At 44.1% G+C, this 17,056-nt stretch overlaps 1 protein-coding gene across 2 annotated transcripts in view; it reads left to right on the forward strand.

Annotated features, from left to right (window-relative positions):
• GPM6B (glycoprotein M6B) overlaps positions 1-17,056 on the forward strand; it is a 107,205-nt gene continuing 90,149 nt past the window's right edge. For both annotated transcript variants that reach the window (XM_030943287.1, XM_030943548.1), the window contains exon 1: positions 1-205. In XM_030943287.1, the coding sequence (XP_030799147.1) occupies positions 202-205 (4 nt within the window). In that variant the 5' untranslated portion in view covers positions 1-201. The remainder of the gene's footprint in view (positions 206-17,056) is intronic.

The following is a 17,056-nucleotide window of genomic DNA, read 5'->3' on the forward strand; positions in this document are numbered from 1 at the left end:
TCCCGCCCCTCGCTCCCGGCCGCTCCCGCCGCAGGCGAGCCCGCCCGAGCCCGCCAGTGCGAGAGCTGCGGCCGCTGCCCTCCGCCTGCCCGCTCACCCGGCACAGCCCAGCAGAGCACAGCCCGGCACGGCACAGCCCGGCACAGCACAGCGAGCCCCTGCCCTGCGCCCCCCGCACCGCCCGGACCACGCGAGCCGGCCATGGGTAAGCGAGGGCGGCTGCGGCAGAGCCCGCGCCCTGGGGCCGCAGAGGAGCCGTGGCTGCGGGAGGGTGGGCGCGGGGGCAGGTGCGGGGCAGCCCCGGCGGGGGCAGCGGCAGCGGAGCCGCCTGTTGAGCGCCCCGGCGGCGCGGGGAGGGGGAGCGGCCGCCCCTCCGCCCGCCTCGCTCGGCGCCGCTGCCGCAGAAACTCCGCGCTGGGAGCGGGAGCGGGGACGGGCGCAGGGACACCCTGTCCGGCGGAACAACGGGACCTGGCTCGCCAGCTGCAGAGCGCTCCCTTCCTCTGAAAGTAAATCATTGATGTGGTTGATGATGATGATAACAATGCAGAATGCGGGATCTGTAGTTTCGGAGGCGGTTGTACGCAGCCGGCCCGGAGCTTCTCCATCCCGTGGTCCATCCCTCAGAAGCCGAGGAAGAGGCGCACTCGGCGGGGCAGGGGCGGCCGGAGAGTGCCCGAGGCTCTCCGCGGGTCTCGGTGCCGCCGCCTGGCACTGGGGACTGGCTCGGTGTCCCCCGGCTGCCCCTCGGCATAGGGCGGAGCGGGGGGCGCAGCCCCTCTTCGCCAGACCCCCGTCCCCAGAGGTGCAGGTCAGCTTTTGCGGGGCTGCGAAGTTTGGTCGGGAGAGGGGGAATGGCCTCGGGACGCAGGCAGGAGAGTGGAGGTGCTGAGGAGAGTGGAGTGGGCAGTGCTGAGCACTCCCGTGTGCCGGGCGTGATGCAGTTAGGTGTGAGCGCTGGGGAGTCCTGCGGGCCATTGGGGTAACGTGGTGCGCTGTTCGCTCGGCTGCGGCGGGTGGAAAGTGGCAACTTTTGTTCCCAAACTTACGGGGAGGGTAGCGCTTGCTTGGGTGTGCTAACGGGAGCAGAAATGGGGCCCTAGGGAGGGAGAGATCCGTAGTTCCCATGGGTCCGTCGGCAGGCAGCGTTCATCTTCAGCACTCCCACCTTTTCAGCATGGGACTTTAGTGTATGGGCTGCTTCCCGCGAGCTCTCTTTCAACCAACAATACATCCAAATTAATCAAGCAGTAGTGAAAGTTAGGAGATTTGGAAAAAAGGAAAGATAGGGTTGTATTTTTTTGTCTTTGGTCTGGTTTGCCACTGGCATATTATTGCTTAGAGGTTGCAACTGGAAAGCAGAGCTATCAGTGCGTGCCCGAGTGTTAATATGCACATACTGATGCTGGCACTCTCTCTGGTTTTAATTAAGAAGAAAAAAAATTAATTACTCAGCCAAAGCTAAAGGAAGCTGACAGAATTCCTGTGGTTGCTACTTTGTTAAATTAATTCGCATCACCTAATTCCCTAATTTCTAAATGCTTATTAACTGATTTGTTCCCTGGCTTAGTGAAGATCAGACTCCTCTAGTATGAATGTCTTTTTACTAAGCTTTTTAGAAGTTTTCTACACCCCTTTCAGTGCATGGTAAAGTACTGATTCCTGTAGCCTCAGCAGCTCTGATGGTTGGAACAAACCAACCAGCTGTATTAGCTGTATTCTTTTCCTGTGTGAACTTTTGATATTAAATGAAACTGCAAAGTGGGCAGTTTCCTCTTGTCTATATCTTACTATCTTCTTCCTAACTTACACTTTTAGTAACATGGTTTGATGTGCAATAAATCTTGCAATAGGGAAGGAAGAGGGATAGAAACAAAGGAATGTTTTTACTGTCTTATTAAGGGAAGAGTATTGATTTCCATGTAAAACTGTTCTTAAATGTCTTTGCTGCTAAGTGTATGATATTGGTTTTCCTTCAGTGAATTAAGTTGCTAGCAGTTTGAAATCAAAACGCAGTTTTAAATCTTCGTGAGTGATTCATCTTAAGAAGAAGCCCATCTTTATTTCAGTCGTAATAATCTTAAAAACCCACTAAAGTTAATCTTGCACATTGTGGGTCTGCAACAGTGTGTGAAGTATATAATTTATGTCCATATAGAAGGTGTTGTCCTGAATGTAGCAGTTGGGAAAAGGGGAGTAAAGACAAGAAAACTTTTCTTGAACATTTTGCTCATAATGATGATAATAACAACACAAAATCCCAAGGTCTGCCGAGTTCTTTGCTTAGAAGCATTGTTGGATGACCAAGCTGTGCCTGAGTTAATGGCAGTTTGGTCAGTCAGGAGAGAGGACTTGGAGCAGAAATTTCATATAAAGTACTTCAAAAAGAAGTCACAAAAAGAAGCCTTTGTCAGCTGGTGATCCAGTCCCCCATGAATACAACGTTTTGTTTCTGTCATTGCATAACTGTTGCCTTGGCATTAGGTAGACTGAGGCTGATGTGATTGTCCCACCAGGCCTTGTGTGGAGCCCCAGTGCTGTTGCTGAGCTTCCTGACCCGATGGCAGGGATGTGTTGGACTGCTTCTCATTAAGACAGCTTGAGTTGTCCTTGCTCACACAAAACTTTTGTGTAGGACTGGCTTACCCAGGCTGTTTTTTGTTTTCCTTTTTGGAGGCTGAGAGCTCTCTGCAGCCATTATTGTTCTTTGGGCTTTTGGCTCCCTCAGCACTTCTGAAACTTGGGCACCCTATTCCCAGCACCGGATAGGGTTTGCTGGGATACAGGCTGGATGGAGGGTCCTCAGTATTGACCAGTGCATTGCTTTGTGCATCTCCTGTGAGAAGTCCCACCCCTGGGCATTGTGGCACACACTCTCTAAAACATAGTGTTTCACTTAGAAGTGGGGAGGGGGGCTGTTATTTTACAAGATGAACAAAAAAATGCAGAAAGTTTTGGTTCCTAAAAGTTTGAAAAGCATGATACAACATCATTTCTTGGGAACTGTGTGTTTTCGTAATTTTACGCTTTTTCTTCTTTGTACTCTCTAAGTTGTTGCTTTTTACTTAAAGGAAAAAAAAAAGTGGTTGGAGAAATGTGGGTACATGTATTATATTTGGGCTGGTTGGTTTTTTGAAAAGAAATATTGAGGAGAACACTGTCTGCAAACAGAGGATGAAATTTTGCCTGTCTTTATGTGGGTTCTAGTCCCATTTCTCTGAAGTCCCAGTGCAGGAACTGCTGCCTTGTGGAACCTAAAGGCCTGGGAATTCCCTGAGGTGTCACACTGGGGCCATCTCCTGTCCTTCACACCTTCTCCAGCCCATCCAGCTCCATCAGCAGTACTTGCTTCTGTGTCCCTGCAGTTCCTCCCTGCATCCTAGAGCAGACCATCCCTTTCTTGTAGGCATTATGTTCAGGAGTTCCAGTTTAGGGGCTGTTGCCACCCAGAGAAATGGTCCTTGCTTTTATACTAAATGTGTCTGAAGTAGGTTCAAATATTCCCTAAACCAGTCTTTCTTCTTATAAACAGCTGGGGGCAAATCCTGAAAGAGAATCAGTCTTCTTTCTTTCTATTCAGCTGTACATGTCATTCAGTTAGGAGCTGAAATCTTTAGTGTCTAACATTAATAGTAAAATCTGATTAGCTTTGGTCATTAAGGGTGGCTGGATTTCAATTGCCAAATGGTGTAGTCCGTATTTTCTTAAATCATACACCTCTTAAACATATTTAACCTTATTCTTATTAAAAGAAAAAAAACTAATATTCAATTTGTCTTTTTATAAAACCTGTGAAATACAGTATTTTGTACTGCTGCCCTTCCTCTATCTCCACAGCACCTGTTTGTGCTGTTAAAAGGTACTTAATTTGCCTTCTTACTGTAATCCTTCGTGTCTGAGAAGGAGGTGGAGGAGAAAATGTTGTGTATCTTAAACAATTTGTGTTTTCACTATATTTACAGGTTCTTCCTCATCCTCTCTTTTTAAGTGTGTGGTTCTGTAATACAGGATATCCTCCATCCTGTGTGTTAATTCTGTGTCTGATAGATCTTGAATTGTTACATTTCAGAAAAACATACTGGATGATAAATTGCATCCCTAGGAGGTCTGAACTGTCAGTGCCTGATTGCCTGTCTTTTTCAGTGTTTATGGAATTTTTAAAACCAGCTGAAGTCTCCAGGTGTCTTCTAATCATAGCATATTTTGGTTTGAGCTTTAAAGATCAATTAATCCAACCCCTCTGCTATGTGCAGGGACATCTTTTCACTTGGTCAAAGCCCTGCCTAGTCTGATCTTGAGCATCCAGGGAAGGAGCATCCAGGGGTTGGGCATCCATAACTTCTCTGAACAATATTTAGTAATATCTAAAGTCCTTACTCTGAAAAAATAAGTCCAGTGTCCATTTCAGGATTAGGTGAAAAAACCCTTGAAACCAAACCCAGTGAAGCCCTCTTCCTGGTATCTCTTTTTTAACTCATACTGTGATATCGCATTATCTGAGTGGTGCACGTTTTCATTAGCAAGGATTTTCTTTTCTCTGAGGTACACAGTTGTTGAAGGCAGATGCAAAATAACTCCTCTTATTGCATTTCCACTGATAGTTTTTGGTTAGAAATGTGTTGTTGTCTCTTCAGAAGTGGGAGAGCACTGTATCCAGTGACATTTCCCTGAAGTAGGGCATTTGCTGAGGGAGCTGCTGTGCGCTGCTGCGTTACCTCGCTCCCCATAATGGCTGCTCTTCCCACTGATGGATTTCTCTTCTGTTTGACCTCCCCCATGGGCACCCCAGCTGTGTGTGCCCGCTGCCTTTCCCCAGACATGCACACAGCTGGTCCCCACGAATGCCTGCCCCACAGCACCTTGCTCCTGTGTACAGCTCCTCACGCCATTCCCAAGGTGCCGAATGCTTGCCCAAAAGCCATGGGAGCTGCCTTCCTCGAGCCCACCTGTGAAAAATTCTATCTCTTGGTGGCTCCACAGTGTTAATGTTGTGGAAGGTGATGGAGCACGTGGCATCTCGCTGGGGTTCCAGTCTGGTGAGGTGTGTGGTGGGACATTTGGGAGGTTGTTTTCCAGGGTTTGCTTAAGCATGCTTGTGGCTGCATTGGTTTGATAGAAATCAAGATTCTTTCTGTTCTTCTGGCTGGTTCCTTAAAATCCATACAAATGCCTCTGGGTTTGCATTGGTGCGAGCAAATGTAAGGAAAGATAGTTTAGTTTCCGTGTGGAACATCAAAGATGGTTGTATTAAAGTGATGTGTCCCAGCTGAGCCTGCAGCCTCTCTCTGTAGAGGTGCAGAATCCTGTGCAGGGAATATTACTGGTCAATACCCACAGTGGTCAAAGGGCAAAACAGAGCCCATCGCATCCATCTCATAAGTTGGCTTCTTCCAGGTCATGTGCAATGTAGTCTGTGGCCCAAAGGAAGTAAACTTGGCTCGACAGTACCAAGAGAAGAATCTCCTGATCTTTTCCCAGCCTTCATTCTGCAGGCAGGTGTGAATTTGAGATAGCTTTGGTGCAGGGATAGCTGTGCCACTCAAAATCCTGTCACCCCTGCCCTGTAAAGACAGTGGGAATCAGTGGAGATGTCACCATTCAGTGTAACAAATAGGTAGCATCCTGTGTACCACTTAATTCTTAGCTGTTTGTTGCTTTCTATTGCTGCTCTGTCTTGGTGCTTTGGCAGTCTTCCTCTCCATAATTATTTGTCTCTTGGGTTTTAGGCTCAAAAGCTTGCATGGGGAGTTGTGGCTTGGGAAACATTTACAAGCAACACAAAGAGCTATGAGAATTCAACATCTTTTGTTCTCCCTGGTTTTGGAGCTCTTTGATGAGCAGCAAATTTCAAAATGTGAATGGAGCTTGTGTTTCATTAACAGAATAATGTGCCAGCCACAGAGCTATCAATAGGTACAAACCTCAGTGCCTTTCTCTGCATCACTTTTGGGCATATTTGTTTTATGTTTTGTTAGTTGTGTGTATGTCACACTTGGAAATTTTAGCCTAGAATTATACGTACAGAGAAGGACTTTCAGAAATGTGTTTGTACTTTAATATTTGGGATTTTTTAAATTTTTTTTTTTCCTGTGGGGAGATGTTGAAAAGGACTGTGATTCAAAGCTAGCTGGGACTTGGGTCATGAGCAAGACTGGACTTCTTGAACTGATTTGAAGTATCCAGTGTAAGATACAGCCTTCAAAATTTTGTTTGGGGTTTTTTTAATGTCTGTGAAGTGCATAGAGCAATCATTGCATATTGCAGCCTAAAGCTCTTGTCTTTGAATACACTCTTTCAATGCCACTGGAAATACAAGAATTGCCCTGGTGTAAACCATACATAAATCAGAGCTGGATTGCACTGAAGGAAAACAGGGCAAAAGTTTTGCAGGAGTAAGGAAACGGCTGGCTTGCCTTGCAGGTGCTGGTTTGTGGATAAACAGAAGGGACACTTTGTGTTAACAATGCAGCTGGTCAGGGGATCCAAACCCAGAGTAAATGATGGGAGTTCAGCCAGAGGAGATTTATGTTTTGAGCAGTGTGCTGGTTTTCTCAATATTGGAAACATGCACTTGGGTTTATTGGTTGTTTTGCTGTGCTGGGGCAGTGGAGCCTGCCCCGATGGCTCACTGGGGGGGAATCTAACTCCCCTATGCTGCCAGCAAGGCACAGCTGACTGGCACACTCCAATGTCTGGCTTTACCCTTTAGTCTTTGTTTTTGCCAGTGTACATGCTAACAAATTCATTGAGGCTTCTCATCCTAATGCTGAGTGTGTATCAGGAGCTGCTGGGTGCAGGTGAGCATTGTTTGCCTGCAGTCACCTGCTGACACCCTTTGACACTCTTTGGGAGCCCACTTGGCTGCTGTTGCGTCTTAGCTATTGATTCAAGAGAGATTTCACGTGCTTTTTTAATTCTGTGATTTTATATGTGTTTTCTGACTGGGCACAAACGTTTCATAGCATAAGACAGTGTTTTTGTCAACTTAAGACTTCTTTTTAAAATTTCTTAAGTTTAAGGTTCTGCAAAATTCTGTAAGGATTTTCTGGAATGGAGTCCTTGGCACACACCATGCCAACAAACACTCTGCAAGTCTGAACTAGTGCAGAACACTGGCTGGATCTTCAATACTTTTTTGTAAATTCTTTACTAAAGTAGTTTTAATTTTCTTGTTCTCTGTGTTTTCTGTATCCTATATTTGTAGTTTTCTTTTTTCTTGCTTTATTTTTTTTTAAGGAATAACTTTTGGAAGGTTTTAAGTGATTGCTACTTGTGTCTAAACTTATGCTTTTATTACCAAAACTGTGTTGACATAAATGTCGTGCACTTTCCCAAACAAAAGCGTAAAATGAGTTTTTGTATTTGTTAAGCACACAGCTGAAAATAAGTCTGCCACATGGAACTTCCCTTGTGGGAAATTAAATGCTTTTTTTGAGCTGTTTAGGCATGCACTTAAAAAAAAAAGTCATGAAGAAATAGAGATGTCTAGTGGGAGTATTTTGGAGTTCCTTTGGTGCAAGCACAGGGATCTGCTCCAGCACATCTGTCAAGAGCCCACGACTTGCAAGGTGTGAAAACAAGAACACTTAATGCAACATCTGCTCATGGTCTGTGATGGGCACAGGTACAAAAGCCTTGAAATCTGAGATATTTGTCATGCCATGTCAAGGGATGTAACAGAATCCAGTCCATACAATTGTCAGTTACTGCCTGCTCTCCAGCCAGGGAAGTTATTAGGTACTAAAGCTGATAACAGCTACATTGAGCCAAAGTTTTGCCTAAGCCAATGCGAGGAATGCAGTGCAGAGGGGGCTTTGCTATGTGTGACTGATGTTGCCCGTGTTAGTAATTATTTCCCTTTAGCAATGTATACCTTCACTTCATAGACATTTCCCACACACTGTGCTGAAATTGAAGTGGTGATTTCTCATGCTTGGTAGTTGTCTGATGAAAATCCCCCAATTCAGATTATGCCTGGAGACTTAAAGAAATAATGATGTGGAATAAAAAATATCCAGTAAAGTAATATTTGCTGGGTTTAGCCTGCAATTTTTTGTTTCTCCCTTTAAATTATTTTAAACAGTTTGAAAATACCTGTTTTTCTCCTCAAACTTTATCTAGGAGAAGCGTACAATAGATAATCTTTAACCTTCTCCTGAAATTCTTTGACATTTTTCATGTTATCTTGCTATTTGCCACTGATATGCTTGCAACACCAAGCTTGAGAAATTGCTGTAATCTACTATATACTAAATTCTTCTTGTTCCTCAGTGGAAACCTCAGAAAAGAAAAAAAAAAAAAAAAAAAACCAACAGAATAAGGAAGGAGTAAAAAAACTCTTGAAAACGCTGATTTAAAGTAGCTGTGGCAGACTGAAGGTAGGTATTTGAGGAGTGGGTGGAACTGAAACAAAACACAAATGAGGTAGCAACACGACTCAAGACTCAATTGGTTTCATCCTTAAATAGTCTGCAGATTTCATTAAAATGACTTTATTTTCCTGTAAAACTTTATTTGTGGATTTTTTGATGTTTCCTATGGCTGTCATCATAAAATCTGCTAAATGTTTTCCCATAACCATTTCCAGCTTGTCCAGAATGGTTTAGGCCCTTTCCATTATCCTCACAGAGAGGAAGTGCTGGATATCATGGTCAAACCTTGTTCCTTCCCTCCCTCTAGGCTGCTTTAGGTTTTGTGGGCAGGGATGTGTGTGGGTAGATAGCTCCCTGATCCCCTTATTCCTGTTGGCATTTGATCCTCCACTGAAGACTTTCTCCATGAAGTGACATCCAGAAGCGCTTGCTGGTTTTCACACATGGTAGGTGAGCACAGCTGTGACTGTGACTTGTGCTTCCAAGTAAGTGATGTACCTCTCTGAGAGACAGAAAACAGGAGAGACTTTAAAAAAACAGCTTTAAAATAAACAGAAAGTCAAGAGACACTTTCTTAAAGCAAAATTAAGTGCTTTACTTGGGGGAGGTTGGAGTCTTAGATTTCTATTTCCACAGTAATAAAAAGGCATGGTATGGTATATGTGGAATATTAAGTGTTGCTGCCAAGGCTAATGGAAATGTCCCAGCTGCTGTTAAAATCTGACATATAACTGTGTTAATTACTGCGCACTGAGTCTTCCGTTCCTATAAGAACATGCAAAAAAAAAAGGTTCAGGAAAATGCCAGGGTAGTTACAGTCAGCACTAGTTACTTGTCCTCCTTACAAAAACGCATTTAGTTGATAAAACTGCTTTGTTTCATGTTTGATTAGTTGATCTTAGATAGCGTTGGTATTTTTTGGCTGTCGAGATACCTGCAAAATTGGTCAGTATGATAGCTGTAGGATAGCTTTCTGCTTTCTGAAGATTACCTACCCTTTTAGAAAGAACTATGTTCCAAGTGGTTAGAAAATCAGAAATGTTCCTTATTTGCCACAGAGTTGTTAGGGTTTAGCTGAGGGATGAGAATGGAAAAGAAGCCAAAAGAAAAGAAAAGAACCCAAAGAAACCCTACCAGTTATTGGAAGTGTAGCATCCTTGTTCATTAGTTGTTCCTCTGGTCTGCTAACGGGGCTCTCTGTGCAGGACTCCTGAGAAGAGACTGATGGGGATGTGCTGGTTTTGGCCAGGACAGAGGTGTCTTCTTTGCAGTAGCCATGAGGGGGCAGAGCCTGGGGCTGTGTGGGTACATCTGAGTTGCTATTCTATACCACCCACATCACTGCCAGGGATGGAAGGAAGGGGCTCCAGCTCCTGGGAGGAAGGTGGGCATGGCTTGTGGGGTGGGGAAGCATGGCATGTGGAGGGTGTCTGCCACTGTTTTTCAATGTCCCAGGCTTGGTGAGCACTTTTGCCTGTTATACACTTCTTTTATTAGTATTGTTACTGGTACTGTTCCTGTTCTTATCTCGCTGCTGTTTCTAGTAACTTGTTCTTTTCTCAGCTCATAATCTCTGCCTTTTGTTTCCCACCAGAGTGGGGGAGGAGGGGAGTGGCTTGTTTTCTTTCTGGTGGGAGTACTATATTGAGGAGTGCCCTTCCTAAACCAGGACAGTGGACTTCACAAGATGACACAGAAGGGGAAAAGCAGTTCTCCAGCCAAAATGTGAGTTCCCAAAGCACTCCTTCCTCTTTCCCATTGTATAAGGCAGGTTTATAAATTCAGAAAATGCCATCATGCTTGTTTAAGTTCTCGTCTACTGTATTCCTTTTAAAAATACTTGGTCCTTAAAACTCTTGTTTTTTAGGGAAGAGACTGGTAAGATTAGTAGGAGGGAAGCATGCCTTTTTCCTTCCATATGTGTTGGTGAGCGTGACTGCTGTGCCCACTTCCCACATGGTCAGTAGTCTGTCTTCTTCTGCATGTGTGAAACATCCCTTATGTTGGCTCCTGTACCTTGTAAATAAAGTGTTTGCTATTGCCTTACTCAGAAAATATGTCAAGTTTTTTGTTACATATGCTTCATTGCTCCGACACTTGAGCTTTGAATTTGCATGTGGTTCTTAGATCTCTATGGAGAGAGATTTATTCTCCCTATCAAAGTTTAAACATAGGAGAAAAATAATGGAATTGTAGGATGGTTTGGATTGGAAGGTGCCTTAACGATTATCCAGTTCCAATTGCCCTGCCATGGGCAGGGACATCTTCCACTAGACCAGAGCTCCATCCAGCCTGGCACTGAACACTTCCAGGGATGGAGCATTCACAACTTCCTTGGGAGACCTGGTTACAGAGTCTCTAAAAGAATTTCATCCTAGTATCTAATCTAAACCTGCCCTCTTTTCAGTTTAAAGCATTACCCCTTGTCCTATCACTACACTCCTTGGTAAAGGGTCCCTCCATATCTTTTCTGTAGGCTCCCTTCAGGTACTGGAAGGTGCTACAAGATCTCCCCAGACCTTCTCTTCTCCAAGCTGAACAGCCCCAGCTCTCTTAGCCTGTCTTCATAGGATGCTCCAACCCTTTGATCATCTTTGTAACCTCCTCTAGACCTGCTCCAAAGGGTTGATGTCCATCCTGCCTTGAGGATGCTGCAGCCCAGAGCTGAGTGCAGTGCTCCAGCTGGGGTATCACACTGCCAGAGCAGAGGGGCAGACTTGCCTCCCTCAGCCTGCTGGCCATGCTGCTTTTGATTCAGCCCAGAGTACAGCTGGCTTTCTGGGCTGCAAATGCACACCCCTGGTTCAAAGTCAATTTTTCATCCACCAACAGCTCAGGTCATTCTTGGCAGAGCTGCTTTCAGTCCACTCATTACCTGGCCTGTATGCAGGGTTGAGATTGCCCTGCCTCACGTGCAGGACCTTACACTTGGCCTTGTTAAGCTGCCTTATTTGCTATATTAACACTATTTTCTTGTGTCAGGCTAAATCACTGACATCACAGCAGTATCCCAGAATTTAATTTATCCTGAGCTGTTGCTTGTAGTCCCAGAGACATTCAGTATAGCCAGAGACATTTTGTGCACTCAGGTGACTTCCACGTCATGAGTGGACTTGTAGCAGTGACCTGTGCTCTTCTGTGGCTGACACAGATGGAACTGTGACACTTGAAGCCATCAGGCTTGGCAGCTGTTGTGTGCCCTGCCTTGTCCTGAAGGGGACAGCTGGGAAGAGCACCCTGGTGACAAGGCTGCATCTGAGGCTTTCCACAGCACTTGGGATGTACCGTGCCAGTGCTTCCTGCTAGGAGATACTGGCAGTTAATTTAAAATCCTTCCCCTAGGTCATCATGACTTTAAGGAGCTTTTGCACTTACTCAGAAACTGCTTTCTTCTTGAGTGTGACCTGCCAAGGCAGCTGTGTTTCTCTTAAGCACTGAAGAGAAACATGAAGCTTGAGAGGAGGAAATCAGGATTCCAGCACTTCTTAGCTGTGTACTCACTGTCAGCGTCCCTTCTGTGGGAGAACAGAATGATCAGGAGATTTTGTGGCTGCAGGACAAAGTGTAGGCTGTGGCTTGGACATCTGTGATGCTTTCTGCAGTGGCTTTTGAGGAGGGTCCTCATATGGCCTTTCTGGGCTTAGTGTGAAGGAAGACAAGCTCTCTTTTTTCTCCTGGTGTCTTTTTGTTGTTTGTTCTTTTATTTGTTTGTTTTATTAATGATGCGCAAAGGAAAATACAGTCTTCAGATGGAACAGTAACATTGCATAAGAGGGTCCTCCTTGTGTTTGTGGAGGGTGCTGACATATTCTTTGGTTACATCAAGCCCTGTGGAGTAGGTGTAATCACAGGTAATGACAATGCCCCTGTATGTGCTATGGCACAAGTTGCAGAGTGTGGAAATCTGGCAGTGTTCTGCCCAGCTGTGTAGCTTCTGTCCTCTCAGGGTTATGTAGTAACCTAAACTTAACCTCTGTTCACATAATCCTAGATTGGCCATTAACTCAATCACACATGCAGACTTTTTCATGTCCAGTTTTGCTTGGGAACACCAGCTCTTCAGTCTCTTTTCATGAAGCTGTGTGTGGGCTTACTTGCATTTGCATGGTAGGAGTTTGCTCAAGAATACCTTCCCAAATGTTAGCCCCAGCAGCTGTGTTCCCTGCAGACACGTGGAAGAGGCAGGGCAGCAGTTGCCAGCAAGCACCAGCACCATCTTTTGTTTCCCTCATAGCTATGGTGAGCCTGCATGTGAGAGCAGGAATGTATGCACTGGAGATGATTTAAGGAAATGTGCAGCACTGCATGCTAATTGATTCGGGTCATGGTACTCACAGGATAAGTGCAGCAGCTTCCTGACTCCCAAGTGGTTCCTGTGCTTCTGATGTGAACCTCTTTGGCTCATGCCAAGGAAAAAAAAAAACTGTGTAGTAATTAAAATTAACCTGACCTGCTTTAGAGGAGCCTGGTTTGAATTAGGGCATGATTATTAACTCTAGCAGTATTTGGCTTTGCTAAATCTTTCCTTTTGCTTGCACGTCGTTAATTTCCTGCCATTCCATCAGCTCAGTAACTGGGGTAGTATCTGTTCACATGAGACCCCTCATCTCCTATAAAGGAGGAGGAGGAGGAGAGCAAGGCTTGGCTGACACAAAGCACAAGCCTTGGTGGGACTCTGTCAGGGCACAGGGCTTGGTGGGTGACAGGATCTCGTGCTGTCCCATCTGCAGAAAGCCAGCACTATAGGAGTAGAAAATGGGCAGTGAGAAGATAACTTTGTGTGCATAACTGACCTGAAAGCTGTTCTTCTCATGGGTGTCTAAAATAGTTAACATAATTGGGATGCTTGGAGTTTACTGCATTAAATCCAAGTTGTCTGAGCTTTAAGGGTATTGTCTTTTGTATCTGTGTGTGGGAAATTCAAGAAAAGTAAGAGTGCAACAGAGTTTTAATCTCAAACCATGGAAGCTTCATCCATTTGAAGGCTCGAAGTCCCTTACTTGTGATTTTTGTCCCAGGAGCTAGATGATGTGTCTATTTCTTCTTTATATGAAGATGACGCCATTTTAATGTGTGTTTCAGCCTGGTGAGCAGGAGTTTTCTAAAAAAGTGTAGTAAAGCCTTTTTGAAAAGGAGCATTTTGCATTTGGTTGTCTTCCCATCAGGTCATAGCTACAAAGTGACAGTTTCAAGGTCTCTCATGTGATAGCTCCGCTACTTGTTTTCCAAGGCATTTTTCAGACAGGAGCCACTGGGAGCTGCTGAAATGTTCCCTGGTGTAGTGCCTGGATGCCCTGATGCTCCTGCCTTGCTCTGCTGTGCCATACAGTGGTGTGGTAAGGTCCTCCATGACTGATCTCTGGTGATGGAGTGAATATTCTTCTTTTTTCACCATTTGTTTGTTTTTACAGTGTTTAAAAAAGTTGATGTTGGCAGAAAAACAAAAACCAGTAGGATTATTTTTTTGATCCAAACAAGTAGGATATTTGAATTAGAAAGGTCTTTCTCTCAAAAAACTGAGATTTTTTGGGGGAAAAAAATGTTTAACATGCACATTGTGTTATGTTGCCCTTTTTTTCCCGCTGAAAGAATTGTCTCTGCACTGAAATGAAATTGATCCTTAGTTAGGATCCTTAGTTAATTGATCCTTGGATTGGACATTCCTTCAGCTTGGGAGCAATTGGAAAGGAAAGCAAATGTGTGACTTGTACAGAGAGGCTATGTTTTTGGCTCTGATTTTCCCTGATTCTTCCTTTGAAGTTCTAATTTATCTTTAGAAAACATGAGAAATTAGAGGTCACTAAACTGTGACCTACAAAATCTTTAACCACTCATAATACCTAAACATGGCAGTCCCTTTTTGAAGAATCACATTTTTGCAAGATACCATTAACCCCCACTAGCTGTGTAAGGTGTCCCATGTTCTCTAGAGAGCATCTCTTTGATGTCTCCTTGCTTTCTGTGCAAGGATCAGTGTCCTTGAGAGAGCTGCAGATGCCTAGTTCTTTAACACTGCAAAATCTTTGCTCTTGGATCCTGCTCCTATCCAGCCATTGTCTGTTGTAGTCCTTGAATGCTGGGAAAAAAAAATCACAAGGCTTGCCATTATTTTGGAGGCTTTTGTTTGCTGTTTTCTGAGCATTTAGTGGCTGGTACTTACTTCAAATTTTCCTTCTTCCATGGTGATGAATGGAATTTTTTTTTTTGGTATTTGGTAATAGAAGATGAAGGCTTTCATGTATGCTTTAGAACTTGGACTTGAGCTGGGCACCTGATCTTGATAAAGCTGCTGATGGTATTGCAAGAGGCAATTCAAGTGTAGCTAGCATGTTTCTTCTTATGAAACTCTTCTTACTTTTGCTGTTGCTTTGGGGAAAAAAGGCTCAATGTGTTCCACTCTACCTGCCCCTGCTTTTTATGCTCTTCTCTTTTGTACAGGGATTACTGTTGCAGATCTATAGGAAAGCACAAAGCCTAGGCAAACACTGAGCTTCCAGAGCCTGTGAAAAACCTATGTTTTAAGGAAGCATATCTGAAAGGAAGTTGTGGAAACAAAACAGGGATCTCTTCTTTTGGTAGGTGGTACCTGTTTGCTGTCTGGAGGAGAAGTACTGTGGTATACCACAGGGACAGTACATTTTAAATTCTGAAAATACTCTGAAATAGCTTTCTTCCCCCATCTCTTCCACCTAGTCAGACAAGATCTTGCTATTTATGTTCTTTATTTGAGTGATGTTATGTGTTTGTCTGATACTTCAGTGCATTCCCTGTTGGGTCATTAAAGAGGCTCCATCAGTTGTTACATCTTTGTTACAAATGTGTAGTTTAATACCAATAAATTTGAGTGTGGGAATGGGGATTTTCATAGTATGCCATTAAGGAAGTGTTTCAAGACTGATGTAAGGGTCATATTCTTTTGCTCTGCAAGCTCTGCATTTTTCAGGCAAACTTTGCCATAACAGAGCAGTTAGGAAGCAGTGGTTAGTGGGTCAGACAGGCCCAGGGGGCTAAATTGGGGTTTGCTCAGCCAAATGTTAGTGCTTTCTAATCAACGCTGAATTTTGCGTGCAACATTCTCTTCCTTCCCCAAAGCCATAACAAAAAAAAAAAGGGTGTTCAATTGGGTCATGCACAACATCTGTCCTTTGCTAAAGCAGTTAGGGAGTTACCCCAGTGAGGGAAGAGAAGCTGCCTATAGCTGCTGTTAGAGCATCTTTTCACCACTGTGGATTTGTCAGTCTCTGACTGGCAGCTGTCAAGGAAAATCTGCGTGCACTCCTTAAACCCCAGTTTAGAACGAAAAGGAGAATTTCCTTTCAGATTTTGTGCTGCATTGTTACAACAATTGCAAAATTCCAATAAAACTGTGTCATGGGAATTGGAAGTGCAATTAATTTGCAGTGCTGTGAAATAATTGCATAGATTTCTTTTCGCCCTGTTCAGCTTCCTTAGGTGTTAGGCTGCTTCACACTAAGGAATTGTTTTGTCAAATCTCTCTTCTGCCACCTGTTCAGTCTCCAGTAAATGTAATTAATGTGATGGTAGGAATGACAGAGGCTTTGGCCTCTCTTGTCTAGAGGGTTTATGTATTCTCCACCATAGACTACATGTTAATTGGGCTATCCTGATAAGTTTCAATTTGCTTTGGTACAGACCTTTTTTGACAAAAGGCTCCATGGAGGCCAATTTAACTTTTAAAAAGTTCATTGCAGTTAAAAAGCCTCAGTGAACATATAGTGCAGGCATCTTTGATTTGAAGTTTTTAAGTTCAGCTGAACTTCCTCCAATTAATGGGAGTTTATTGAATTCATCACCCCAAGCAGGCTGAGTCTGTGCTGCATTTTAAGCTAAGAATCATGATTCACTGGATACTTACTGGTGGCTGCTGCAAAGGAACCTAAGAGCAAAAACTGGTAATTTTCTTTTTGAAAGTTCTGAAGTAATTCACTCTTCCATGAAGAGAAATATGAGGATCTGCTTTGAAGGGACTCAAGGATGATCGAAGTCCAGCTCCTGGCCCTTCACAAGACAGCCTCAGGAGTCACACCATGTGGGTGACAGTGTTGTCCAATCATTTCTTGAACTCTCTCAGGCTGTGACCACTTCCCTGGGGAGCTGTTCCAGTGCCCAACCACCCTCTGGGTGAAGAACCTTTTTCTAATACCTATCTAAACTTTCCCTGACACAACTTCATGTTGTTCCCTTGGGTGCTATCACAGCCTGCCCCTGTGCTTTCCTTTGTGAGGAAGCTGTAGACTGCTGTTGCTTTACTGTTGCAAATAACAGGAGAGTTAACCTGCTTTTGCCTTGTTTTGGGTGAAGAGCTTAAAAATAAAACAAGTAATTAGTTTTAGGGGGTGGTTTTCTACAAAATATTGTGGCAGTGGATGACTTTCCTCTGAAAGGTCCAAAGCCAAATAGTTTTAAAGGTAATAAAGATTGAAGTGGATAACTCCTCTCTGGAAAGCCTGGACTAGTTGTCTTCTCATAATGCTCAGTGTTGGCCTCTCCTTTCCCATTATTTGGCAAGCTGCAGAGAGGCAATGGGTGCAAGTGGAAGTATAAAATGCATATTGATAAAACCCCAAAAAACCAAAAACCCAAATATGCTAGAACACAGAACCAAATGCACATTTATTTAAGTAAGTGATTGTCAGAGGAGAGCTGTGTTTTGGGGTACAATC

This window comes from Camarhynchus parvulus, chromosome 1, assembly GCF_901933205.1.
Source record: "Camarhynchus parvulus chromosome 1, STF_HiC, whole genome shotgun sequence".
Lineage (NCBI taxonomy): Eukaryota > Metazoa > Chordata > Aves > Passeriformes > Thraupidae > Camarhynchus > Camarhynchus parvulus.